General features: G+C 42.8%; 1 protein-coding gene across 3 annotated transcripts in view; it reads left to right on the forward strand.

Annotated features, from left to right (window-relative positions):
- DLGAP2 (DLG associated protein 2) overlaps positions 1-26,717 on the forward strand; it is a 500,472-nt gene extending 473,755 nt beyond the window's left edge. For all 3 annotated transcript variants that reach the window (XM_075861923.1, XM_075861924.1, XM_075861922.1), the window contains 3 exons: positions 1,554-1,645; positions 21,214-21,366; positions 22,409-26,717. In XM_075861923.1, the coding sequence (XP_075718038.1) occupies positions 1,554-1,645; positions 21,214-21,366; positions 22,409-22,627 (464 nt within the window). In that variant the 3' untranslated portion in view covers positions 22,628-26,717. The remainder of the gene's footprint in view (positions 1-1,553; positions 1,646-21,213; positions 21,367-22,408) is intronic.
- The last annotated feature ends 1,248 nt before the right edge of the window (positions 26,718-27,965 follow it).

Consider the following 27,965-nt stretch of genomic DNA (forward strand, 5'->3'; position numbering starts at 1 on the left):
ATGAAAATAACCACGAGACTACAGCAGCACTCTGCAAGTAATAAGACAGGCCTGGACAAATATCAGCCAGATCCAAAAGTTAGAAACCAGCATTAATGTCCTTTTTAGAGACCCTAGGTTCGCACAACCTGACTGAGAAGAGTTTGATGAACATTTTACTTTTTATTTAAAAGATCACAGATCTAATTTGACACAATTTGTCAACTAAATGCACAAAAATCCCCTGCAAAAATGCAAGAAAAACACTATGGGGCAGATTTAGTAACAAAATGCACCAGAATGCTTTATCAAAATGTAATTTATAAATGTCAGACATGTTATGTGACTCATCTGACAAGGGGCCCTGGTAAGTGGTAAAGGGTGCCTAATATGCACCAACTTGAGCCAAACTTTGGCCACAGATATGTGCTCTAAGCTAAGCCAACAAAGATGTGTCTAAAGATGTGCCAAATTTATCTCGTCCAGCATGAGCCACAGTGATAAATTTGGCGCATCGAGTCTAATTCTAAGCTGTCTAAATTTAAAATAGTATTTATCTGTCCCATGTGTGAAGCTACCCTAATAGAAATCTCTTAGAAAAAGCATGTGGTGCATAACCTGGATATGTTATATAGGCCTTACATATGCATCCTTCCCCAACAGTAGTCACATCAGACCTTTCCTTAATGTTAGTTGCAATAGGGTCCACTTTCACATCAGCCAGTTGTGACAGCAGAGCCTCTCTGTGAAGGTATGTAACAGATTTGGAGTGCAGTGACTGAAAAGATTAGGCAGGAGGGAAATAATTGCAAGAGTCTAGAAATAGTTCAGGTTCAGTACACAGATAAACAGCAAAAGGTTGTAGTGTTAGGCAGAGAAATGGTCATAAAATAATACAAGTTTGGTAGACAGATAAGCAGCAACAGGTTGTAGCGTAAGGCAGGGACGTGGTCAGGATATCATCCATGTTCGGTACACAGATGAGCAGCAATAGTTTGTAGAGTGAGGCAGAAAGGAACTAGACTACAGGTAGGAAGCTCAATAGTTTGGCAATCTGGAAAGTGCCAGACTTTTATAGTAAGCTAAAAGGGTTAGACCAATCGAGCAATAAAGGCAAGGAACCCAAGAGGCAGGAATCAAGAGAACCTCAAATAGATTCAACAGTGCAGCTCTCCAATATTTCAGATGGCTCAATGAGAAGAGCTACTGCCTGGGACAGAGCCGGATTCCCCTGTATCTCCAATATAGAGCATTTGAGTAATAAATAGGACAGAGCCAGGGCAGGTTTTAGCCTCTTTAGCTTATTGACTTCACTAAATCACATCAGAACATTGTCCATACTTCCAATTGTATATAAATTATGTTTCATAATGTTGCAGTGGAATGTCAGGACAATGTAGTAATCATGCATTTAAGAAGTATCAGTAGATTTTTTTTTTTCTAAAATCTTCTCTTTTCATTTTGTTTCTTCCTTTGGGTGGTTGTTGCTGCTGCTGCATCTTTGCTGTCATATATTATTTTTGACTTTGCCTTATATTTTTAGCTTGTTGTTAATATGGTGCTTTTATGTTCAGATCTAGGGAAGATCCGGAGTGCAGTAGGAAGCGCACAGTTGCTCATGTCCCAAAAGTTTCAGCAGTTTTATTGGCTTTGTCAACAAAATTTGGTAAGTAAACATTGAAATATTTTACATTGTGTTCATTAATATGTTTTATGCTTAATGTTGTACTTTTTGCAGATACTCTATGCCTAAATCTTAAAAGAATGGTAAATCTACATGTTTTTGCATGTGAATTTTATATAAGTTTTTGCAATGGATTTCACCTTAAGGCCACATGCACACGACCGTAGCCATGTGCATGCTCGTGATTTTCGGGTCGGCCTGCCGCGGAGTATCACCCGCGAGCCGCCCGCAAATCGCGGGCCGTGCACATGGCCACGCCCATTATTTTACACTAGAAGCAGTAGGAGTGCTAAAAAAAAAAAACACACAGATCAGGAAGTTGTGGTCTATTAATATGATCTGGAATTAAAGATTCATTCACTTGTACCAAAAGTCTTGGTATTAGATGACTCCTCCAATCATCTATAGAAAGACACATCATGTTGCCCTGCAAGGGACAGTCACTTGACAGCTACCAGTGTTACTGTGTTAGTTCACCAGTCTCACAAATACAAAATAAGAAAATGTGTGTCAGTACATTAGATTGCTATCAGGTTCTTAATTAAAGGAGTGGTATGAGATTTGGAAAAAAGGGTCTGTTTTTTCCTACCTAAAAGCGTGCCACTCTTGTCTATGGGCTTTGTCCGGTATTGCCACTCTGCTCCATATCTGTTCATTTTATTGTACAAGCATGTCAGGTTGGTTTTGGCTATGGCCCACTATATCAATGCCTTTTGGCTGATGATAGTCATGTATGTTTCTACCCTTAAATCTTGCATATGTGGAGTATACAGCATAAATAATGTATGTATTTGCAAAAATGTAATCTGAAGTAACTTTTTTTTTTTATTCACTATGATTATGGCCCAAAATAATAGTGACATTTATTCAAGTTGGATTCGGTTTATTTTAAAATATCTTCCAGATAAATACATATTATCATTTGTACAAAGCTTCCTACAACCGCTGTTCTGTATTGGTTATTTCCAGTTTAGCATTCTGTTCTTTACACCATTACTATTAAGTCCTACGTTTTGCAAAATGTCTCTAGATAGTCCCTAAAAATCCACGTTTACTGTACCTTATCTATGAGTCTCAGCTTGCCGCAAACAGCGAGTAGTGAGTTATAGAAACACACTGGTAAGAGGAAGCTGAAATCTGCACAGACTTTTATCACTAGAATTTTCTATTTCATTGCTGGCATCTGCCTAGCCCTGCAGTTCAGACAATTGTTACTTCAGCTGATTTACCTCTAGGAAATTATTACTGTGCAGTGGCGTCCATTTTTATCACAACACCCTGCAAAGTTTGGAGACAATCAACATCATTTATTTATTATTAATAGAGAAACAAAAATTTGGTGGACCCGGAATGTTGCAAAATACTAGAATGAGAACATTTGATATTGCAATTTGGTACAGCAGTCGTCTTTGTATCATGAGAATGGTAGAAAAGAAAATTTAGGTTTAAAGGGGTTTTCCCATGAGAGACATTTATGACAAATCCACAGGATATGTCATAAATGTCAGATAGATGCCGGTCCCACCTCTGGGACCCGCACCTATCTCTGGAACGGGGGCCCCTAAACCCTGTTTTACCGCTCTGTGTTGTGGCTGAAGCGTGTGATTTCCGACCATAAATTACAGAAACAGTGTAGCTTGCTGAACTACGCTGTTTCCGTAAGTCCCATAGAATTGAATGGTAGTTGCAGAAACAGTGTAGCTCGCATACTATGCTGCTTCCGTAACTGCCATTCACTACTATGGGACTTCCGAAAAAGGCATAGCTCAGGGAGCTTTGCTGTTTCCGTAATTCATGGTCGGAAATTGCATGATTCAGCCACAACACTGAGCGGTAGAATGGGGTTTGTCATAAATGTCAGATAGATGCAGGATAAGTCCCATAGAACTGAATAAGGGTATGTTCACACGATGAGAGGCATTAACGTGTGAAAAGACAGACTGTTAACAGCTGCCTCGTTTCACACGTAAATGCTCCTCCTCGCATTTTGCGAGCCGTCTGAGACGCTTGTAAATCTTGAGCTGTGCTTCATTGAGTTCAATGAAGAACAGCTCAAATTACGTGGCAAAGAAGTGCCCTGCACTTCTTTGCCGAGGCAGTCCATTTACAGCTGTCAAACGACGACGCGTAAATTACAGGTCGTCTGCACAATACGTCGGCAAACCCATTCAAATGAATGGGCAGATGTTTGCCGCTTATTATAGCCCTATTTTCAGGCGTAAAACGAGGCATAATACGCCTCGTTTACGCCTGAAAATAGGTCGTGTGAACCCAGCCTTATAGTTAGAAAAACAGTGTCAGATAGATGCGGGATAAGTCTCATAGAACTGAATGGTAGTTACAGAAACAGCGTAGCTTGTATGCTACGCTGCTTCCGTAACTGCCATTCACTACTATGGGAGTTACGGAAACAGTGTAACTCAGCGAGCTACGCTGTTTCCGTAATTCATGGTCGGAAATCACATGCTTCAGCCACATCACAAAGCAGTACAACGGGGTTTAGGGGGCCCCGTTCTAAAGATAGGTGAGGTGAGACCCGCACCTATCTGACGTTTGTGACCTATCCTGTGGATAGGTCATAAATGTCTCTGATGGGAAAACTCTTTTAAATCAACATTATCATTCTTGAATTCAGACCTAAGAGACTATGTACTTGATTTAGTGTCTTACATCACTGGCATATCTCCTCTCTTTTCTACAGGTTCGTCAAATGTAAAGGTGGCACTATTTTAGTAAAAGACTTCTCTCATTGAACCTAATATGCCCCCTTTGCAACCAATTAAATGTTTTAATTGTTCCAATGCATATAAAATTAAAAATGTGAATATGTTGCAAATGGTCTTAATAAAAATTATTCTAGCTCCTATGAAGACTTATGTGTACCTATCATTACAGAATACATACAAACCCTGGGTAGTCTGGTCCTGCGATTACACTCCCATCTCACCTACTTCTTGCTCACCTAACTAATGTATGTTCGCAAACAGTAGGGGATAGATGAAAGGGAGTATGACACACAGGGTTTGTATGTATTCTGTAACCATCGAGACACATACACTGTATGGGGAAAGGTGTGTGGACACCTGACAATCACACCTATATGAGTTTGTTTGACATCCCATTGTAACACTCTGTTTTTGACTGTAGGCCCAAGAGAAAACCTTGATGCCTGGCCCCAGGGCCGGCGTCCACACCCTGCAAACCCGGGCAAGTGCCAAGGCCCACTACCCTTGGGGGGCCCACTCGGCCACCGGGTGCTGTCACTGCTGTCATCACTGTCCATATAAACAGAAAAGAAAAAAAAAGTAAAGGCATTTGGCATGTGGGGAGCAAAAAACTAAAGGGAAAATCCGAAAAATGGCTACGGAGGGAAGGGGTTAAAACCAAAAGTGACTTCACTGAAGGGAGCAGAAATTTGAAATGGCCCAATATATTTCTGACCCAATTTTGGATAAGGTACATGCAACTTTACATTTTTTGTGAAAAGCCAAACTTTGTCCACTACATGAAAAGCAGATGTTGCTTTCCGGTGTTTATCAGCCGCCTGTTTTAGTTGTTTTTGAGCATCATGCAAACTTTCAACAATCTTTTCTTGAACCAACCTTTTGTAACGTCGACAAACATTCAGTCACTACTGGAAGAGAGGTAGAATTTGGTAAATCAGGAATAAAAACTGATTGAAGACCTGTATTGGCATTGAAAGGACTTTGTGATTTTGAACTATTCTCGGAGTTAGGCTATGTTCACACCTGTGTTCTGGGTTTCCGCTGTTTTGCTCCATCACATGACGGACACTCGCGGCCAAGGTCATTGGGTACTGTTGGATTTCTGTCATGTTTTCCTTTGTTTCACTGGAAAAAAAATAGCGTGGCATACTGCACTCTTTTTTGTGGTATTTTTTAACTGGATTTGACATGGCGGCTTTCAACACAGCCTCTGACACAGTTATGAAAAGAGCCTTATTATATGCAAACTCAGAGCTGGGTAAGTTTAGCAGTTTGTTTTGCAGTGGGTATTCCTTTGATTGGGATAAAATAGGCCATCTTTTGAAACGGTCTATGACACCAAGGATGGTGGTTATTTATTTGGAAGCAGGTAGGTCAACCATAAAATCCATAGAAATAGAGCCCAAAAGGCGAGAGAGAATGGGGAGTGGTTGTAGCAAACCTAAAGGAGAAGAACGTGGAGTTTGAGCACCAACACACATCAAAAAACATATTTTGAATACCCGTATTAGCTTGGCCAACAAAAGGAATGGGAAAGTAGCTCTTAAAGGGGTTGTCCAGGAAAAAAAAAATTCTAAAAGTGTCCCCCAGCCTTGATTTGCCTTCCCTAATACCCCCTTAAACTTCTAACCAGTTTCTGTTTGATCTCCATCATCACTGCTGCTGTTTCTGTTTGTTTACATCCCTTGCGGTTTGTTTACATCCCTTGCTGTCTGTCTCCTGTCTTGTAACCCACTATACCCATGATCCCCTGCTGCATCTGGGGAGACAGTTGCATCCCCCCCTTCCTCCAAAGCATCTCAGCTATTTGCATACTGCCACGCCCCTCTATGTTCACAGGTCCTTCCCTGCTCTAATTACTAATTCCAGGCAGCTCCCTCCCTGCACACCGTTTTACACACTTAGGCCTCATTTACACGAGCGTATTATACGCGCGTGCGACGCGCGTGCTTTTCACGCGTGTCGTACGCACCTATAAAAGTCTATGGGGCTGTTTAGACGATGCGTGAATTTTGCGCAGCGTGAGTGCGTTGCGTAAAACTCACGACATGTTCTATATTCTTGCGTTTTTCACGCAACACGCACCCATTGACTTCAATGGGTGCGTGAAAACAACGCATGCCACACTGACGGTCCTGCGTTGCATGCGCGAAAATCACGCAAGAGCTGTCAAAAGGATGAATATAAACAGAAAAGCACCACGTGCTTTTCTGGTTACAAACATCCAAACGGAGTGTCAAATTAGAGATGAGCGCACCGAACTTCACCGGGTTCGGCCGAACTCGTTTTAACCGAACCCGGCAAAAAATGTTCGGGTACGCGACGTCAGGAGACAGTCACTGCCCACGGTGCTGAAAGACTTAAACTGTTTCAGCACCATGGACAGTGACTTTCGATCACAATATACATATACGTGTAAAAAAAAAAAGAAGTTCTGACTTACCGATAACTCCCGGCTTCTTCCTCCAGTCCGACCTCCCGGGATGACAATTCAGGCCAAGTGACAGCTGCAGCCAATCACAGGCTGCAGCCAATCACAGGTTGCAGCGGTCTCATGGCCTGCCGCGTCATCCTGGGAGGTGGGGCCGGATGACAAGAGAGGGACGCGTCACCAAGGCAACGGCCGGGAGACCGGACTGGAGGAAGCAGGCAGTTCATGGTAAGTGTGAACGTCTTTTTTTATTCACAGATTGGTGTAGATTGTGATCGCCATTCACTGTCGAGGGTGCTGAAAGAGTTACTGCCGATCAGTTAGCTCTTTCAGCACCTTGGACAGTGACGGGCGTCGACTACCTCATCTCTATGATGGCGGCTGCGCGAAAATCACGCAGCCGCGCATCATACACGGATGACACACGGAGCTGTCAATTGCCTTTTGCGCACGCAAAACGCAGCGTTTTTTTGCGTGCGCAAAACGCACACGCTCGTGTAAATGAGGCCTTAGGGTATGTTCACACGGCAGCGTCTGTAACGGCTGAAATTACGGGGCTGTTTTCAGGAGAAAACAGCACCGTAATTTCAGCCGTAATGGCATGTTGAGGCGCTTTTTGCTGCGTCCATTACGGACGTTAAATGGAGCTGGTTTTCCATGGAGTCCATGGAAAACGGCTCCATTTACGTCTCAAGAAGTGACAGGCACTTCTTTGACGCGGGCGTCTTTTTTACGCCCCGCCTTTTGACAGCGGGGCGTAAAAAAAATGACCGTGTGCACAGAACATCGTAAGACCCATTCTAATGAATGGGCAGATGTTTGCCAACGCTATCGATCCGCATTTCGCTATCCGCTATCGATCCGTAAAACGCCCGATTTACGTCCATAAATAAGCCGTGTGAACATACCCTAATAATCATCATTATCCTTTGTGCCTCCATCTATCTCTGATCTAAGTACAGGCACCCATCTCCCTCCCCCGCCACTTTCACAGCCTGATAAATGTTAGGGTATGTTCACACGCAGAGTCAAAAACGTCTCAAAATACGGAGCTGTTTTCAAGAGAAAACAGCTCCTGAATTTCAGACGTTTTTTGTGCCACTCGCGGTTTTCGCAGCGTTTTTTACGGCCGTTTTTGGAGCTTTTTTCACTAGCGTCTATGGAAAACGGCTCTAAAAACGTCCCAAGAAGTGTCCTGCACTTCTTTTTCGCGGCCATTTTTTTATGTGCAAAAAAACGCCGTGAAAAACGCCCCGTCGGAACAGAAATCAATGGGCAGATGTTTGGAGGCGTTCTGCTTCCGATTTTTCGGCCGTTTTTTGGGCATTTAAGGCAAGAAAAAAGGGACGAAAATAGGCCATGTGAACATACCCTAAGTCTGCCCACTCCACCTAAGTCAGACATCTTGGTACACACAATCCAGTCAGCACATTTTCCTCACCTGCTGCTGGATCTGTTCCAAGAGATCCTGTATTAGGCCCTGTTCACACTGTCTTTTTTGCTGGCAGAAAATTCTGCATCACAATTCTATCTTGAATTTGGAGGCAGATTTTGACCTGCCTGCACGCCGTTTGCCACGTTTTTTACCCGCGGCCATTGAGTGAAAAAGAAGCGACATGCCCTATCTTCGGGCGTTTACTCCTCTGACCTCCCTCTGACATCCATGGGAGGCAGAGAAAGCGTTTTTCGCAGCATTTTTGCCCGTGGCGCTCAATTGCCGCGGGCGAACAACGTGGCAAACGGCGTGCAGGCAGATCAAAATCTGCCTCAAAATTCAAGCGGAATTTTGAAGCAGAATTTTCTGCCTGCAAAAAACTCTGCGTGAACAGGACCTTACAGTGAAGCAAACACCAAACACTACTCCGAACAATGGTAAAACGTTTGGTATTTTTACGTAATTTACTATAAATGTATGTAAGGCCCCATGCACACGAATGTGCTTTTGTGGGCATAATTCCTCCGAAAATACACGGGAGAATTGCGGCCCCATTCATTTTTATGGGCCCATGCACACGACCGTGGTTTCCAAGGTCCGTGCATGGCCCAGGAGCCTGGACCGCAGAAAGAACGGACATGTCTTATTACGGCCGTGTTCTGCGGTCCAGGCTCATAGAAAATAATGGACGCGGCCATGTGCACGTCCCGATTTGCGGACGGATCGCGGGTGACACTCCGCGGCCGGCCGACCCGAAGATCACGGCCGTTCACATGGCGACGGTCGTGTGCATGAGGCCTTAGTGTGTCTCACTATTATTTATACTATATATATATATTGTGGGGGTTTAGCATCAGGAGAGGTTTGTACAGCGGTTTCTTAGTAGCCAGAGACAGGGACACCGTGCATTAACGTTCATAACAGGGCTTTGCCTGTGTTTTATTCTTGTCAAAGAAACAGCCTCTTGTACAACAAGGCAAAATACAAAATAAATCCTGCTCATCTGAGCACTAACTAAACAAGATATTATCTAACTATACCAAGTGCCTTCCTACCAGGCACTGGACACAAAGTAACACAGGTCTTTGCTCACATAGAATACAGGCTACTCCAGACTTAGTAGTCTCCGGTCTGAGTCAGGGGTGAGACTGACACACACTGTGTCTGCACCTTTTTATATACAGGCTGCAGGTGCAGCTAATTGAGCAGCAGCCTTGTCCTACAAACCGAGATGGACTAGGGATTGGGGAACCCGCCCTGCTCTTCCCCAATCCAACTCCAGGCCCTTTTTCCGGCTTTTCCTTAAGCCGAGATTGGAAAGCTAGAGCTTTCTATTGCAAAAACTACTCATTCCCTGGAGCCTAGGATACATATGACAGGATTCTAGGGGAAATGTACCTTCCCTCAATGACTTTACCTGTCACTGTCTCACAATATATATATATATATATATATATATATATATATATATATATATATACACAGTATATATATTTTTTGTGTGTGTGTGTGTGTATACATATATATATAACAGCGTAGAATGTAGTAACGGCACCAGGACTCCAAGATAGATGAAAAACAGGGTGGATTTATTCACCTCAAAACACAGCAACGTTTCGGTTCAACAGGAACCTTTCTCAAGCTATCCTGTTCCTGTATACTGTCCATACACCCAGAACTGGGACTAAGCCTACATATACCTGGGGATGGTAGGAACCAGCAATAAACTAATTAAAATCACCCAGGGCAGAATGGGATTTGTGGCATCCTATGACAATGGCACATTCGTTTAAAGTCAGTGAGCTCTTCAGTATGACCCATTCGAATACTAGTGTTTGTCTTTCAAGTTTGTCAGGCTGTGTGCTTTATTTTACGTACCTGTTTGCAATGGGTGTTGCTGAAATACCTAAACTCAATAATTAGGAGTGGTGCCCACATGCCTTTGGTCAGATAGTGTAGGTCTGCGTAGGAGCTATAGATACAGAGCAGTAAAATATATTTCATCAAAGCTATTTGCAACGTTTTTTTACATTTTAGATACATTAATACAATTTAAAAAAAAGTGGTAAAATTGTACATAGCCTAGAATGTAAGGGAAAAGATAATGACATATTCCTTATTCAGATGACTGACTAGCCTCTGTTATGTAGCTTTTGGATTGTCACGTTTCCTGCCCTATGTCTAACTTTGTAACACACGTTGGTGTCCAAACGAACATCGTGTTTTTTTCCGCATAGTCACATTATAATGTCACTCAATAGTTCGAAACAGCAGACCGTTTATAAATCGATGACGCTGAAGTGCCTCAAATGTCATAATAGATTAAGCATCCATCAGGCCTTGTGTTAAAAAGCTTCATTGCTATCTGAGCAGTGTGGTTGTTCAGATGAAATATTTAAAATATAAGTAAAAAAAATAAATCTCTCTTTTGGGTATAGGTGACTAGTTGAATATTTTTAGATGTTACATCTTTTCCTTCTCCTTGTAAACTACAGTTATGTATAAGTAAGAAAGGGATCTGGGCCATGATGAGAAAATACACATAGAGGGAATACTACATGAGGAACCTTAAGGCTGGGTTCAAACGACCATGTTACGTCCATAAAGTACGGAACGTATTTCGGCCGGAAGACCCGGACCGAACACAGTGCAGGGAGCCGGGCTCCTAGCATCATAGTGATGTACGATGCTAGGAGTCCCTGCCTCGCTGCAGGACAACTGTCCCGTACTGTAATCATGATTACAGTACGGGACAGTAGTTCCACGCAGAGGCAGGAACTCCTAGCGTCGTACATCACTATGATGCTAGGAGCCCGGCCCCCTGCAGTGTGTTCGGTCCGGGTCTTCCGGCCGAAATACGTTCCGTACATTACGGACGTAACATGGTCGTGTGAACCCAGCTTTAGGGGGGATTCACACGAACGTGTATACGGTCCGTGCGGGCCGCGTGGTTTTCACGCGCCACGCACAGACCAATACAAGTCTATGGGGCAGTACAGACAGTCCGTGCTTTTTGCACAGCGTTTGTCAGCTGCGCAAAAAATGCGACATGTTCAATATCTCTGCGTATTTCGCGCATCAAGCACCCATTGAAGTCAATGGGTGCGTGAAAACCACGCAGGTCGCACGGAAGCACTTCCGTGCGAACCGACTGAAACAGCGCACCAGCTGTCAAAAGGATGAATGTAAACAGAAAAGCACCACGTGCTTTTCTGTTTCCAAACATCCAAACGGAGTGTCTTTTTAGATGAGCGAACCCGGACAACCGAACCGAACTTCACCGGGTTCGGCCGAACTCGTTTTGTCTGAACCCGGCAAAAAAAATTCCGGTACGCGACGTCAGGAGATAGTCACTGTCCAGGGTGCTGAAAGAGTTAAACTGTTTCAGCACCATGGACAGTGACTTCCGATCCCAATATACATGAAACTGTGGAAAAAAAACTAAGTTCTGACTTACCGATAACTCCCGGCTTCTTCCTCCAGTCTGACCTCCCGGGATGACAATTCAGTCCAAGTGACAGCTCCAGCCAATCACAGGCCAAGCACAGGCTGCAGCGGTCACATGGACTGCCGCGTCATCCAGGGAGGTGGGGCCCGATGTCAAGAGAGGCGCGTCACCAAGGACGCGTCACCAAGGCAACGGCCGGGAGGGAAGTTCTTGGTAAGTACGAACTTTTTCTTTTTTTTTAACAGGTTGCTGTATATTGTGTTCGGCATTCACTGTCGAGGGTGCTGAAAGAGTTACTGCCGATCAGTTAGCTCTTTCAGCACCTTGGACAGTGACGGGCGTCGACTAGCCTCATCTTTATGATGGCGGCTGCGCGAAAATCACGCAGCCGCGCATCATACACGGATGACACACGCAGCTAGTAAAACGCAACGTTCGTCTGAATCTGCCCTAACAGTGGCTGCTCTTTTTAGCTCTGCTATGACATGTATAGGCTTTTCTGAGCTGGTAAGATGTATATATAAGCATTGGCCATATTCTATGTGAAATTTACATTTATTATATACTGTATATTTTTATGGAGGACTGAGGAGGCAATTCTGCCCTATTTCCTTAATTGAAAGCTGATCAGTCAGGTCTCCTTTGCTACCCTATCCTAGGGCAACACAAGATAGATAGAAGAGACGTGCTGAGCTCCTGAACATATCGTTTTTTTATCCTCTCTACCATATGCTGCCCTTAGAATAAACTAATATTTGTAGACTGCCTTCTCCTGGCGGATTATCCGCAGCACTAGTGTATATAATTTCTGTAATCTTTGCAGTCTAAAAAAAGAACCAGAGTAGTGTGGGTTTTCACCCAGTAGCACTAGTGAAACTAAATAGCAATATCTAGCTTCAAAGCAAGAAGACTTGACGTGCATAAATTAGCTCTACATTGCATGTATTTAGCGGCAGAGGATTTCAATTCCATTAGTGTTTGGCATTGCTACTGTGCTTAATCTGAAAAGCATATCAAACACACTACAGACTGTTCTTCTCTGCAAAAAGTTTAAACAGAATGGCAGTCATGCATATTTAATTCAATCAAAAAAGGAATTCATACTTAGAAGTGGTGTTCAATGACCGGGAGAGCAGATTGTGCCCCCTGCCATCTTACTGCCGTCACTGATGAAGCCGTGACAAAGAAATGTAATTGTTCCGGTCATTGTCTGATTTGACACTCTATTGTTATGATTATTTATATAGTAGCATCATATTTCATGGTGCAGCACAATGTGGTGTAAAACGGGTCAATACATAAATGTATCAATACACTATATATACAAATATATATAATATATACAACTGCGGACAGAACAGTAAGGGATACAGCAGAGATTTCTGCATGAACGAGTTTACAGTCTACAGGGATTGGGGATGGCAGCAGGAGGTGGGGGCAGTGAAACTGGTTTTCTTTTTTTTGAAAGCCCGAGGCATGCTTTCTATCACCCAAAGTGCAAAAAAAGTGCAGGGGTGCCACACAAAAAAGTGCGGTCCATTGCAGTCCTACTCCAAGAGAGGCCCCGCATAACCATTCCCCAACCCTCTGAGCCAGAAGCCCCTAAGAGGATAGAGGACAGATGGGTCCCCCTCACCGAAGCTTGGGGAGACCCAAAAATACTTCAAGGCTTCCACCTGGGCTGACATCCCAGTGTCCAGCTAGGAGCCTGCATCTGGTTTACACGTCCCCTCCTCCTCATAAGAAGGGAGGACGTGGTTGCAGGGGGAGCCAATATCGCCACACAACAGTTACCCCTAGAGCTCGGGTGAATCCCAAAAGGGTACCGCATCTCAAAATCCTTGTGACAAGACGTGACAAACACAACATCTATAAATTAAGTGAATGTGTGCTGTGATACAGCCCGGACATTCGCCAGATTCCTCATTGCCTAGCCAGAAGTCCGGGCAAATAAAGGTGTGTGTTCAAATAGTGTAAAAGACAAGTGTGTGCAAATGTGCCATCAATCTGTGGAATCCCTCCCCTAGTGAGTTCAGGCATCCCAGGTTCACCAGGTCTGGGGCACTTAGCACCTCGGGCTTTCAAACTACCCGACCCATGGTTTAGATCCGGTGACTGCCCGGTCAACTACAAATGGAATCTTTAAACTAAATGCGTACACCAGGGCACTTACGATCCACCACCGTGTGGCAGCGTTCTGTCATCCCTCCCAATGGTCCTACTTAAAGAGAACCTTTCACCTGCCCATACATGTGCAGCTGAGTGCAGCATGTAATGTAATGGGCTTCACAAACACTGTCTCACTTGAAATAATTTTCCTATCTTCCTCCGTTATTTACATATCGGTGCCGTTATATTTGGTGCCCGATGTGTAAATAAGCCCCTGAACGGTCATGGGGCGTTTGTATCTAACTAAATGACAAGGGGGTTTGATGTCTTCGCTCTGACACCAATCAGCTACGGATAGTGTCAGGGCGGCTAGCACTGTGTTCCCTCCCACGAGATAATAAATAATAAACAGTGATTTCACAGCACAGGGATAATAACACAGCAAAGCAAAGTCACAGTAAGGAATAGTAAACACAGGTTTGTCACAATACAGGGATAATAAACCGTAATGTCAAAATAAGGCTATGTTCACGCCTGCGTCGGGTCTTTCCGTTGATCTGCTCCATCAGAGGAGCAGAAAAAGGGAAAACCGGACGTGACAGTTCCATTGCACCACCGTCGGCTGACAGAACCCATTGACTTTACCGGATTCTGTCGGGGTATCCATGGTTTTAGCTGAAACAATAGCGCAGCATTCTGCACTTTTGTTTCCGGTAATCTCGGCCAGATCTGTGACGGAGCCTCCAACGCAGATGTCAACAAGGGTCAAGGGATACTAAATAGTAATGTCACAGCATAGGGATAATTAATACAGTGACATGTATGGGCAGGTGAAAGGTTCTCTTTAAGGCCCTTTTACACTGATCAATTATTGGGCAGACAAGCGTTCATAGAACGCTCCTCGCCAATAATTGCCCTGTTTAAACAGGGCAGCAATCAGCAGATGAACGAGCACAGGCACGATCTGCTGATCGCATCCTTTTAAAAAACTAAAATATTATCGGCATATATACATGTTGTCGGCAGTACATCTCCCTGTGTAAACCGGGAGATGCGCTGCCGACATGATAATAATGTATGAGGACAAGCGATCGGAGTAACGACCACTCGTCTTCATACATAGCTCCTTGTGACAGGAGCAAACGAGCGCCGGTCAACAATGTCTCGTTGATCAGTGCTCGTTGCACCGTCCAAAATTGGCCGGTGTAGTAGGGCCGTTACTGGCAGGGATGATTACTAACCACTGATGAGAACAGATACTACACTTGATCTCAAGCAAAAGGCTGAGAAGCGATAGTGGGGGGGCGGGGGGCAGTGCAACTGTACACAGGATTGCCTAGGTGGTATTGTAATGAAGATAATAGCAGATTATATACTTGTGTAAAAGACATAGAGGGAAAGGGAGTGTTACATGGCCTGTGGAGAGGAGAGGTATGTGAAAAGTGTAGACAAAAGTGCATTTGGAATGGTATATAGAGGTTAGGGAAAGTTAACAAAGGACTCAGATTAGTTTATATAGCAGTATAAAGCTGGTCATACAGATTATATGAATGTCAGCAGAACATGCCAATGATCTTATGTCTAATGATATAAACCATAAGTCTGCCCCTGTCCGATTTAAGCATACATGTTTATGTCACGGGAATGAGGGGAGATGTTTGGGTGGCAGGGGTTCTGGACTATAAACCTTTGTACTACAACCCCCAGCAAACCTCCAACACTTTCCCAAGTTCTCTGAAGAAAACTAGATATACACAAAACATGATTATTTTATGGTAGTTTACAGAAAGCCAATGTAGTCTCATACAATCAAAGTGTCCTAGCTGTAGGAAGTGAGTAGATCTGATATTATATTGTAAAGTAAATTCTTCTTTGGAGGTAAGTGTTCCATTGTGAAATAAATCAAGTATTGTGACTCTCATTAATCCCGGCAAAGTGGCACCAGGATTTTGAAAATTCAAATGAGATAAAGCAGAGAAGTAAAAATTTTGGTCAGCAGCAAAATTGTGTTAATTGTGCCTGTGCTGTGACATCACTGTGTTAATTATCCCTGTGCTGTGACATCACTGTGTTAATTATCCCTGTGCTGTGACATCACTGTGTTAATTATACCTGTGCTGTGACATCACTGTGTTAATTATACCTGTGCTGTGACATCACTGTGTTAATTATCCCTGTGCTCTGACATCACTGTGTTAATTATCCCTGTGCTGTGACATCACTGTTTATTATCACTGTACTGTGACATCACTGTTTATTAGCGCTGTACTGTGACATCACTGTGTTTACTTTTCCTTAGGCCCCAAGCACACAAACGTGTTTTTGCGTCCGCAATTCCCCCGAAAATCCATGGGAGAATTGCGGACCCATTCATTTCTATGGGCCCATACACACTATCCGTGTTTTCACGGTTCCCCGCATGTCCGCAAATCCGTGCCGCATAAACTCAGGACATGTCTTATTACGGCCCGCAAATTCGATGCGGACATGCCCATAGAAGTCAATGGGCCCGTGGAAAATGCGGATACACCTCCGTGTGTCAACCGCAGTTTGCGGATTTGCGGAAGTGTTGCTAGGCGACGACCGGGAATGAGTTCTGTCGTCGTGAAGGCTGGAGAGAGTGTTGGAGAGCAGCAGAGAGCAGCATGGCTTCTATGATCAGCATTGAGAAGTTAATAATCCTGGTCCAGCACAAGCCCTGTCTATGGGATAAGCGCCTGGAAGAGTATTCTGACAGGAATCTAAAAGATCTTGCCTGGCAAGAGGTCTGCGATGAACTGTATCTGTCAGAGTGGGAGAAGGCAACAAAAGCGCAAAAGAAACGCATGGGTAAGTTTCACACCTTGATGCTGTTTGTTATTTTTTAAAGAGTACTCCTGTCATGTCATAGTGACATGTCTGAAGTTTTGATTGGTGGGGGTTGGATCACTGAAACACCCACCAATCGCTGAAACGAAGCTGCAGAAGTGCACGTGAGATTTCTTAGTTTGTGCGATTAGTGGGGGTCTCATGGTTCGGACCACCACCAATCAAAACGTGACATGTCACAATTAGGGAACGGGCAGACGTGGTGGAATTGCTGTTGAATTCAATGCAAAAATTTAAATCTGTGGCAAGTCCGCTGTCTTTTCTGCAACGTCTGTATTACCTGTCAAATATGCAAATGTTAGTGCAGATTTCTTGCGTAAATGCCCCAAATCTGCACCAACATTTTCAGAGGAAAAACTCTGCCACGTATAGTCGTGCCCTTACATTTCAGAAGTTCGAGTAACGTTACACTTCAAATATGTTGATCTGTGATTTTTTCATTTTATCTCATAGTTGACTACGTGAAAACACGCTGGATCACGTGCCGTGACCAATTTAAGCGGGAGCTAAATGACAAGGAGAGGAGCGGAGACGGACGGCTGAAAAAAAGACCCTACCTCTACACGAAACAGCTGTCGTTCCTGCTGAATGTCATGGAGGTTGGCCCGTAAGTATTGCTTATATACTTTGATCATTGTAGTCAGGGCATGTAGTGATGCATGTGAGTATGTTAAAAGAGTATGTATTGGTGTGCCCAATTATACGGTCTAGTCAAGCACATAATTCCCTCTAGGCAGCCCATCGGATAAGCTGCATATGTTTACATAGTGTATTTGCCCTGCTGTAGACATGACGTTAAATTACAACTAAAATTCCCTAACATTATTTTTTAATTTTCCAACAGAACCAAGGATAATCTGGAGACGGATGAAGACTCAGAAGCCACTGTAATAGAAGAGGCTGCTGTAGGTTTGGGGATTACTAGGTCCACTTCCACTCCTGTGCCTGTGGAAAACGCAGAAGTGGATAATCCTGTCTATGCCATGGAACCGGAAGCCCAAATTCTACCCCGAGCTAAACGCAGACGGACAGCCAATCAAGGTACCACACGTATAGAGCCAAGGCAGGAGGTCGACTTGCGTGTTTTAGAACACCTAGAAAAAAGAGCGACAGAAACGGAAGAGGGCACCTTCTGTCGCTCTCTTGCAAATATTCTAAAAAGAGTGCCAAATGAGAGGCAGATGAGGTGCCAAACAGCGCTAATAGAAGTAGTGGAAATTTTTGCCACACACCCAGACCCACGTGACCTGCATCAAGCCATAGAGTATCATAGGCGGGGGTGTGATGGTAGCAACTTCCGCTGTGTCCCTCCAGCACCTGCAGCAACTGCTCAAGCCAGCCAGCAGCCACCATATGAAACCTCAATGCCGTTATTCAGCCAAGATCGTCCAGGCTATGGCATGCCAGGACCTTCGTCACATCAATATCGGCACATGCAGCAGGGGGAGGCTGTTCCACGACCCCATCACGACCCTGCACCTTCTCAATCATTTTATGATTTATAATTTGGTACTATTATATCGTTTTGATTTTGTTTCATGACACTGTTTTGTGTAAAGATTAAAAGAAGTTTAAATAGTTAATTATGTGTTTGTATTTTTTCTTTTTGAAAAACATAATGAGGTATTGGTTGGGACAAGCTTTTGACATCCTGTTTTACCTAGGCTTTTTTTTTTATCCGCATTTTGCGGATTACATACGGATGAACTGCGGAGGACATTTCACAGAACACGGACCTGGAATTTGCGGACCAGAAAAACACTACGGTCGTGTGCATGAGGCCTAAGGCCCCATGCACATGAACGTGTTTTTGCGGCCACAATTCCTCCGAAAATCCACGGGAGAATTGCGGCCCCATTCTTTTCTATGGGGCCATGCACACGACCGTAGTTTTTGCGGTCCTTGCACGGCCCGGGAGCCCGGACCGCAGAAAGAACGGGCATGTCTTATTACGGCCCTGTTCTGCGGTCCAGGCTCATTGAAAACAATGGCGGCGGCCATGTGCATGTCCCGTGATTTGCGGGCGGCCTGCGGCTGACAGTCCGCAGCCGGCCGACCCGAAAATCACGGCCGTGCACACGGCTACGGTCGTGTGCATGAGGCCTTACTGTGACTTTGCTTTGCTGTGTTAGGCCCCATGCACACGAACGTGTTTTTGCGTCCGCAATTCCCCTGAAAATCCACGGGAGAATTGCGGACCCATTCATTTCTATGGGCCCATACACACTATCCGTGTTTTCACAGGTCCCCGCATGTCCGCAAATCTGTGCCGCACAAACTCAGGACATGTCTTATTACGGCCCGCAAATTCGATGCGGACATGCCCATAGAAGTCAATGGGCCCGTGGAAAATGCGGGTACACCTCCGTGTGTCAACTGCAGTTTGCGGATTTGCGGAAGTGTTGCTAGGCAACGACCGGGAATGAGTTATGTCGTCATCCTGTTTTACATAGGCTTTTTTTTTTTATCCGCATTTTGCGGATTACATACGGATGAACTGCGGATTACATACGGATGAACTGCGGAGGACATTTCACGGAACACGGTCCTGGAATTTGCGGACCAGAAAAACACTACGGTCGTGTGCATGAGGCCTAATTATCCCTGTGCTGTGACATCACTGTTTATTATCACTGTACTGTGACATCACTGTGTTTATTATCCCTTACTGTGACTTTGCTGGGTTTATTTTCCCTGTGGTGGGATGTCATTGTGTGAATTATCCATGTACTGTAACATAAATGTAAGAATTATTCCTGTGCAGAGACATCACAGTGCGCATTTTCAGAGGCGTAAGTATAGAAGTTGCAGTTACACCTGGGAACTAGTGCCAGAGATCGCCCAATAGTTTATCTAACACATAAGTGGATGCCAGTACTATAAATTGCATGTAAAGTTGGCGGGCCCAGTAACAGACTTTGCATTGGGTCCAGGAACATCATTGTACAGCTCTGTATTGTAGGTATAAAATTCTGGTGCATGGATTCCACAACATGACCCTAATGAGGAGGTGGTTATATTTATTAAATTGTTTCATCAATCATTTATTTTTATAGCAATTACACAGCGTTTTTTCAGCGAGAAATGAATAAATGTGCTGCTACTTTCTTTTGCGTACATTGATAACTCACTAAGTTATAATACGGCTGCATGCTGTAATACGACTCTGTACGGGAGGCCAATATTTAGTGCCATGCACAGTATCAGAACTGGTCAGTACACAGCAAAGAAACCTTTGAAAAAGTTTTGTTAAAGAAAGTTTTACCTAAGTTTTCCTGACAGGATCCCTTTTTGTTCCTGGCATTGAATATTTAGCTCCTGTAAAAAGCTGTGTCACAACCATCTGAATTCATTAGGTTTACCTGCAGTTCTAAGAAAAACCACTCAATGAAAGAGCACAAATGACATAATGCTTCACTGTGCTACATCTGTATTTAGAATATAAGTAAACTGTATCACAAAGTAAGAAGATACTGACATCTAGTGGAAAATCTAAACTTTACAGATGTAAAACAGTTTCCGCAACAATGATAATACAGTGTGACAGAACAGGGTCGTAGGTAACAAACAAAAAACAAACAAACTGATTTTAAAGGGATCTTCCTGCCTTTTCTGTCTGCCTCTAGCTAGATGTACTTCTCAGTGGGCGGAGGGGGGACATTTTTATAAAATCTGAGAAGTGAGCATGCACATGTTTCAGAACTCGGCTGAAAAGTTCAGGACAGAACTGCTGGGTTTGTACTGAGCCTATGAGCTCTATGGCCCTATAATTTAATAGTTATAAAGACAACTCCAGACTCTTTACAGATTGGACAATTACAGCATGCATCCAGCCAAAAGCTGCGGAGGCTTCAACATGAAAAAAAAGTTGTCGTCATGTTGGAACAACCCGTTAATGATCAGAATAATCTTATGTAGTGCCATCAAATTACACAGCGCTTTACAAATGGGGAAGTGACAAATGCATTAAATGACAAGTAATCAATACAAATGAGCAAGCAGTGAGAGATCCTAGCCCAATCTTTTTCTACTCTGGCCTCACCAGCCAAAACTTGATGATGCATGGGCCTGCCCAAAATTTAAAAAAATGACAAATTGGTCTCCTGTACCCAGTAGAACATTAAAATAAGCACAAAAGTAGTCCATTGTAGTGCTAAACCAGATAGAACGGCATCTGTAGCATATATTCTCTTTTGTCACAACTGCCTCCCCAACAACTGGGGGGTGCCTCAGTCGGAGGAGCACTGGTCTAACAGTTTCTTAATCTGGTTGTGATTTTAACAAGCAGACGGCTAAAACTGATGTGAACCAGATATAATCCCATACTTGCAATCTGAAGTGTGCACCACTTATGACATTTTTTTTTTGTAGACCTATAGTAGTAATCCTATGTGGAAGATCCATTACACAGCATTAAATATACTACATCATTCTATCATGAATGTCAAAATAATCATAATGTTAACAAATAATATTACTATTTATTTTATTTATGCATGTTTTAATTCAATTATTCTATCTTCTTAATTTAAGGATCCAAGTGCCATGCCTAGACCTACTTCACAAGATTTAGCAGGATTCTGGGACCTGTTGCAGTTATCCATTGAAGACGTGAGCATGAAATTTGACAAATTGCACCTGTTGAAAGCCAATGATTGGAAACCAATGGACTCTCCTGAAAAGAAGGTAGTATTCTTAACAAGAACATGTCCCTTTCAACATGTACCATACCGTACTCCAAACCCACCTTTGTCAAGCAAAGCCCATTGACAGCGTGCACACTAGAGTTCACCTGAGTGCTGTTTTTTTTTTGTTTTATATATATATATATATATATATGTATATACATAGACACACACACACACACACACTTTAAGTGACTTGCAATGTCATCAGGATTTATAGATCTAACACCAAAGCCCACCACTCAGGGTCTGAGCATTGTACAGCTGTGTGGTACTTCCAATAAGATTAAGAGTTAAATGGGCCATTGTTATTTAAATATAAAACGGACCAAAATTTCCATCTGACACTGGTAATGTCTTATTGTTCTGCCTTTCGTTACTAACTTTGCCAGCTATAACCCCAAAATTGAACATTTTTTGATCTTTTTGGACTTTTCCAAGAACCATAAAAATCAGTTTCTTCTTGTGATTTTTAATGAACATGTGCACTGAATTGTATTCTGTTTCTTTCCTTGTAGTGATAAGAAAAACTTAATTAAAATGATTTCATGTCCATTTCAACTCCTGTGAACTAAATGAATAGCGGTTCTACAGAATAATGTTTTCTGTTGGGTCCTCAGGCATCCCAATGACATGTTCATCATTTCTGTGATTATATCTGGTCATTGCATTGCCACATGTCTTCATCCTTTGTCCTTCAATTATCTATGGATAATTGTTTTTTACGTTTGGTTCATCCCCCAAAAAAAGAACCATTCTGCCTGCTAAAGTGGAAGGTTAGGCTTGATTTGGTCAGGTATATTTGTTTTCCCATGCCTACCACGGTATTCTTAGAAGCAAATCATCTACATACAACATAATATGCCTATATGAACAGTGTACCAATAATAGGATCAGTAGTGTGTTCATTGAGATGAGCATATAAGACCACAGAGAATGATCCCTCTAAAGATATAGCAAAATATATTATGGAGATAACTCACAGTGAGAACACAACCAATTTTTTCATAAAATAATCATTATTTTTTATATATTATTTTTAGGATGACAAGAAACCCCCACCTCCAATACCAAAGAAATCTTCCAGGGGAAAGTTCCCTGTTACTCGAGAAAGGTCTCTGGACCTACCTGACCGTCAAAGACAAGAAGCCAGGAGGCGCCTAATGGCTGCAAAAAGAGCGGCTTCATTCCGGCAAAATTCAGCCAGTGAGCGTGCAGACAGCATTGAAATCTACATACCGGAAGCCCAAACTAGGCTTTAAGAACAAAGCACTGTATAGGACTTTTTTAAATAACATATTTGTACAGTTTGTAGCACACCTGGTCATTTTAGTTAACCTCTCTACTGAATATGCCCCTGTCATTGTGCTCTTCGTGCCATAAGCGCAGTGGAATGCCATTTCATTTCCTGAGTTTTCTAAACTCATTGCAAAAACTCCTCGTTTTGTTACACGTCTGACTTCAGATCAGCTACATGCATAGGGCTTGTTGAAACCTGACATCTCCAACATGTTCTCAGAGGACAACGAGAAAAACCTCTCAAGATGGAACCCAGCAAATCTTGGTTATTTCTATTTTTATAAATGACATGATCTTTAGAAAGAAGAATAACTAAATGGGTACATCTCACCGCTCATTAGAGGCATTAGCTACTCCAAGTAGAAGGTGCTACGCATTAGAAATGCGGGGGAAATGAATGCATCGCTCTCTGACCTCCTGTTCATTTCATTTCGATAAGATAGGTTCCTATGCTACTCCTATTCACACTATCGGGTTGCATAAGGCAACCAAAAATCACTGGTCACTAATATTTTAATGTATTTGGTTCCTTGGAAAAATACGAGCCCCAACAACCAGTTTGGTTCCTTATATCGAATATGGAACTCTCTGCTGAGTGAACCCTTTCCACTGTTCAATCCAACCATGTATTCTAAATGCAAGAAGACGTCATGAGTGTCGGTGGAAAGAACGTGAATGCCTTAACAAAAAGATCTTATAAGACCCATTGTGAACCGGATAGTCAAACGTCCTTCCATGGACCCTACACTTCTGTTTACATCTGTCTTTATTTTATTTTATAGTATATAATTTATGACATTGTTGTATATGCTATATAAACACACACAAAGCTATTACTATGTGGACAGGGCATCCTTACAAATATGAATGTTTGCTGTTTAAAATGCCAGTTGTGATGTGGTAATTTTTTAAAATCATGACTATAAGTGGTAACTATATTTCTGTTTTGATGGTTATTTTAAGGCATAGTAATGTGGTTTACACCTGTAATTTATTAATTCATTTATTTTTATATAAATTATTTTTCTTCCTTATCAGAATTCATTAATAACTTGATTGTCTCAGAAAACGGCAGCAAGGCACGTGCAAAAATAAGGGAATGTAGCAATTTTTTCACATCTCCAGTTAACGGTATGCAAAACATAAAGAGGAACCATGTAACCTCAAATTTCAGTTCACTTTTTTCTTGTTTAATTTGTCATAAAGCTTCCCTTTATGTGTGTGGCTGAGTAGCAGAAAGGGCTCATTTTTTTCAGTCACAATTGAGTTTCAGGAAAAGAATTAACTGTAAATGTTACTGGCATTAGCTGCTATATCCTTCTAAGACCTCATGCACACGAACGTATTTTTTTCCTCCTGTAAATACTGGCGTAAATACGGGTCCTTGGTCACTCGTATTCGACCCGTATTGCACCAGTATTTATTTAAATACGGGTCCGGTGTCACCAGTATTCCACCCGTATTTACCGGCACGTTTTCGCTGCAAAATGGCACTGCACTAATCGGCATCCCCTTCTCTCTATCAGTGCAGGATAGAGAGAAGGGACAGCCCTTTCTGAGGTAAAAGTAAAAGAAATTCATACTTACCCGGCCGTTATCTTGGTGACGCGTCCCCCTCTTGACATCCAGCCCGACCTCCCTGGATGACTCGGCAGTCCATGTGACAGCTGCAGCCTGTGATTGGCCTGTGATTGGCTGCAGCGGTCACATGGGCTGAAACGTTATCCCAGGAGGCCGGACTGGAGGAGGAAGCAGGGAGTTCTGGGTAAATATGAACGTCTTTTTTTTACAGGTTGATCCATATTGTAATCGGTAGTTTCTGTCCAGGGAGCTGAAACAGTTACTGCCGATCCTTTAACTCTTTCAGCACCCTGGACAGTGACTATGCCCCGATGTCGCCTAGCAACGCTCCCGTAATTACGGGTGCACGCACGTAGTCACCCGTATTTACGGGAGCCCCATAGACTTCTATGGGCCTTCCCTTGCCGTAATTACGGCCTGAAATAGGACAAGTTCTATATTTTTCAACTGTACGGGCACCTTCCCGTAAGCATACAGGGAGGTACCCTTGGCCAATAGAAGTCCATGGGCTCGTAAAAACGTGCCGTAATTACGGCCCGTAATTACAGGCGTTTTTACGTTCGTGTGCATGTGGCCTAAGACAGCATTTATTTATGGCAAAACGATCTGGATAAATAGAACGCATTGAAATCCAGACATATAAAGCCTTAAATATTTTGTTTTCTTTATAAGGCCTTGTTCACACAGTGCAGATTTTGCATAAATTTTTTTAATCTAAAACCAGGAACGGAACCTGAAAGGAAGAAATATATAAAGGAAGACCTTATAGGTCTGCTCTCCTGGATCCAATTCTAGTTTTGTCCTAAAAACTGCATGCAAAATCTTCAGCAAATCTGCACTGTGTGAACAAAGGCCTAATAACGTAAATTGGAATCCTATAATTAATTACATTGGATACCAACCCAACTACCTACAGTATATTTAGTAAGTAATGTCAGCTTATTGTTTAATTACATTTTTTCAGTATTGTGAATTTATATATTTTATCACTTATCACATTCACATTCAAGCCTTCCAGTTACAGTGTTGTCTGGCTAAGATAGTACAATTTACATATGACTATTAGAAGGCTAAGTTACCTCCCCATACATACCCTCTCTATTAACTAGAGAGAGTCACATCTAGGGGAATTTTCGGTTCTGGGCTACAGTTGACCACTGAAAATAATGACTATTGGATTATTTACATTTTTCAACCTTTGAGGGCGGATTTACATGAACGTGTGCATTTTGTGCACGCAAAAAACGCCGCGTTTTGTGTGCGCAAAAGGCTCTTAACAGCTCCGTGTGTCATCACATAGGATGTGCGGCTGCGTGATTTTCGCGCAGCCGCCATCATTATGACACTCTGTTTGGATGTTTGTAAACAGAAAAGAACGTGGTGCTTTTCTGTTTCCAAACATACTTTTGACTGCTGTTGCGCGAATAACGCGCGTCCCACGGAAGTGCTTCCGTGTGGTGCGCGTGATTTTCACGCACCCATTGACTTAAATGGGTGCGTAATGCGTGAAAAACGCAGAAATATAGGACCCGTAGTGAGTTTTAGGCCTCAGACTCACGCTGTGCAAAAATCACTGACAGTCTGCACTGCCCCATAGACTAATATAGGTCTGCGCGACGCGCGTGAAAACACACGCGTTGCACAGACGTATTACACATTCGTGTAAATCCGCCCTGAATGTCACAGGATCAGTTAGTGAATGGAGACGCGCAATCAGAGTTGGGATTTTCCTAACTACACAACCTCTTAAATTGCTTTCTACTAAGGATGTTCACACCTCCAGTGTGTCATTCCGTTGTTCTGCTACATCAGAGGAGCAGAACAAGGAAATAACAGAAGCAACGTTTTCGTTGCACCACGGATACCACCAGCGCCCGACAAAAGCCATTGCATGATGCGCTATTGTCTCCTGTAATCTTGGGCCGGATTTGCGACCGTGGACCCTAACGGAGCCTTGAACGCAGATTTGAACGAGGCCTAAAAGTTTTGATTCACGCATGAAGGTTTTGTTTAAACTAAGCCAGGAGTGACTACAAAAGAATGAAACAATATAAAAGTTTAGACTAAAGTGCTAGTCTAAAGTAATCCGGCTAAATTCACACACCGCTTGGGGCTTACATTTGGTAAGACCATTTGAAACGGTTCCGTCAAACGTCTCCCATTGACTGCCAACGGTATACCTTTTTTTTCTTGTATATTACAGTAATTTGGTCTTCTATTTTTCATCCACTCCTGTATTTGGCTCAAGAAAAAGCATTAAAACTGTATGTGAATGCAGCCTAACTTGTAAAATAAATATTTTAACATCACATTTTGTATGTGATCACACAGTGTAGCTTGAGGGTATGTTCACACGCTGAGCCAAAAACGTCTGAAAATACGAAGCTGTTTTCAAGTGAAAACAGCACCTGATTTTCAGACGTTTTTTGAGCTAGGCTGGGTTCACACGACCTATTTTCAGGCGTAAACGAGGCGTATTATGCCTCGATTTACGCCTGAAAATACGGCTCCAATACGTCGGCAAACATCTGCCCATTCATTTGAATGGGTTTGCCGATGTACTGTGCCGACGACCTGTAAAATTACAGCCTCGTCAAAAGAAGTGCAGGACACTTCTTGGGACGTTTTTGGAGCTGTTTTTTCATAGACTCTATTGAAAACAGCTCCAAAAACGTCCGAAAAAACGGCGCGAAAACGGCGCGAAAACGGCCCGAAAAACGCAGCGAAAAACGTGAGTTGCTCAAAAAACATCTGAAAATCAGGTGCTGTTTTCCCTTGTAAACAGCTCCGTATTTTCAGACGTTTTTGGCTCAGCGTGTGAACATACCCCAACTCACGTATTTCGCTGCGTTTTTCGCGCCGTTTTCGCGCCATTTTTTCGGCCGTTTTTGGAGCTGTTTTCAATAGAGTCTATGAGAAAACGGCTGCAAAAACGTCCCAAGAAGTGTCCTGCACTTCTTTTGACGAGGCTGTAATTTTACGCGTCGTCTTTTGACAGCTGTCAAACGACGAAGCGTAAATAACAGGTTGTCTGCACAATACGTCGGCAAACCCATTCAAATGAATGGGCAGATGTTTGCCGACGTATTGGAGCCGTATTTTCAGACGTAAAACGAGGCATAATACGCCTCGTTTACGTCTGAAAATAGGTCGTGTGAACCCAGCCTTACAAAAACAGGTACAGTTATATTTCCAAATACATTAGAAAAACACACATAAAAGTAAAACATACTACACGCATATAATAGATAAGTAAGCGACCAAATAAGCTATTTTATTAAAATATATAAGTCGCAATTTAATAATTGTTTTGCTTTTTTTTTTTAGATTTTATCACAAATACTAAATATCCATCTACAGCATTATACAATTATTTAAAGGCCTTATTTTGACAGAATGAAAAGTGATGCAAAAACAGGGATTAAATGTAGAGTTGCCAACATCTAAACAGGTCAGGTAGTTTGTACAAAAAAAATTAACATAACATGAGTGGCTACGCATTTCAACCCTGGTCCAGCGTCTTCCTCAGGCCATTTGTTTGGATGTTGGCAGCGCTACATTTAGTCCCTGTTTTTGCATCACTTGTCCAACCTGAGCAGGTGAGAGACTCCACTACTGTCTTTTACTACCCACTTCATTGATTGATTTGCACGATGTAGCGCCGTGTGTCATCTTTTCTATTTTAGATTTAGAGCTAAAAAAAAAACGACATGTAAATGT

The sequence above is a fragment of the Rhinoderma darwinii genome, chromosome 4 (assembly GCF_050947455.1).
Source record: "Rhinoderma darwinii isolate aRhiDar2 chromosome 4, aRhiDar2.hap1, whole genome shotgun sequence".
In the NCBI taxonomy this organism is placed as follows: Eukaryota; Metazoa; Chordata; class Amphibia; order Anura; family Rhinodermatidae; genus Rhinoderma; species Rhinoderma darwinii.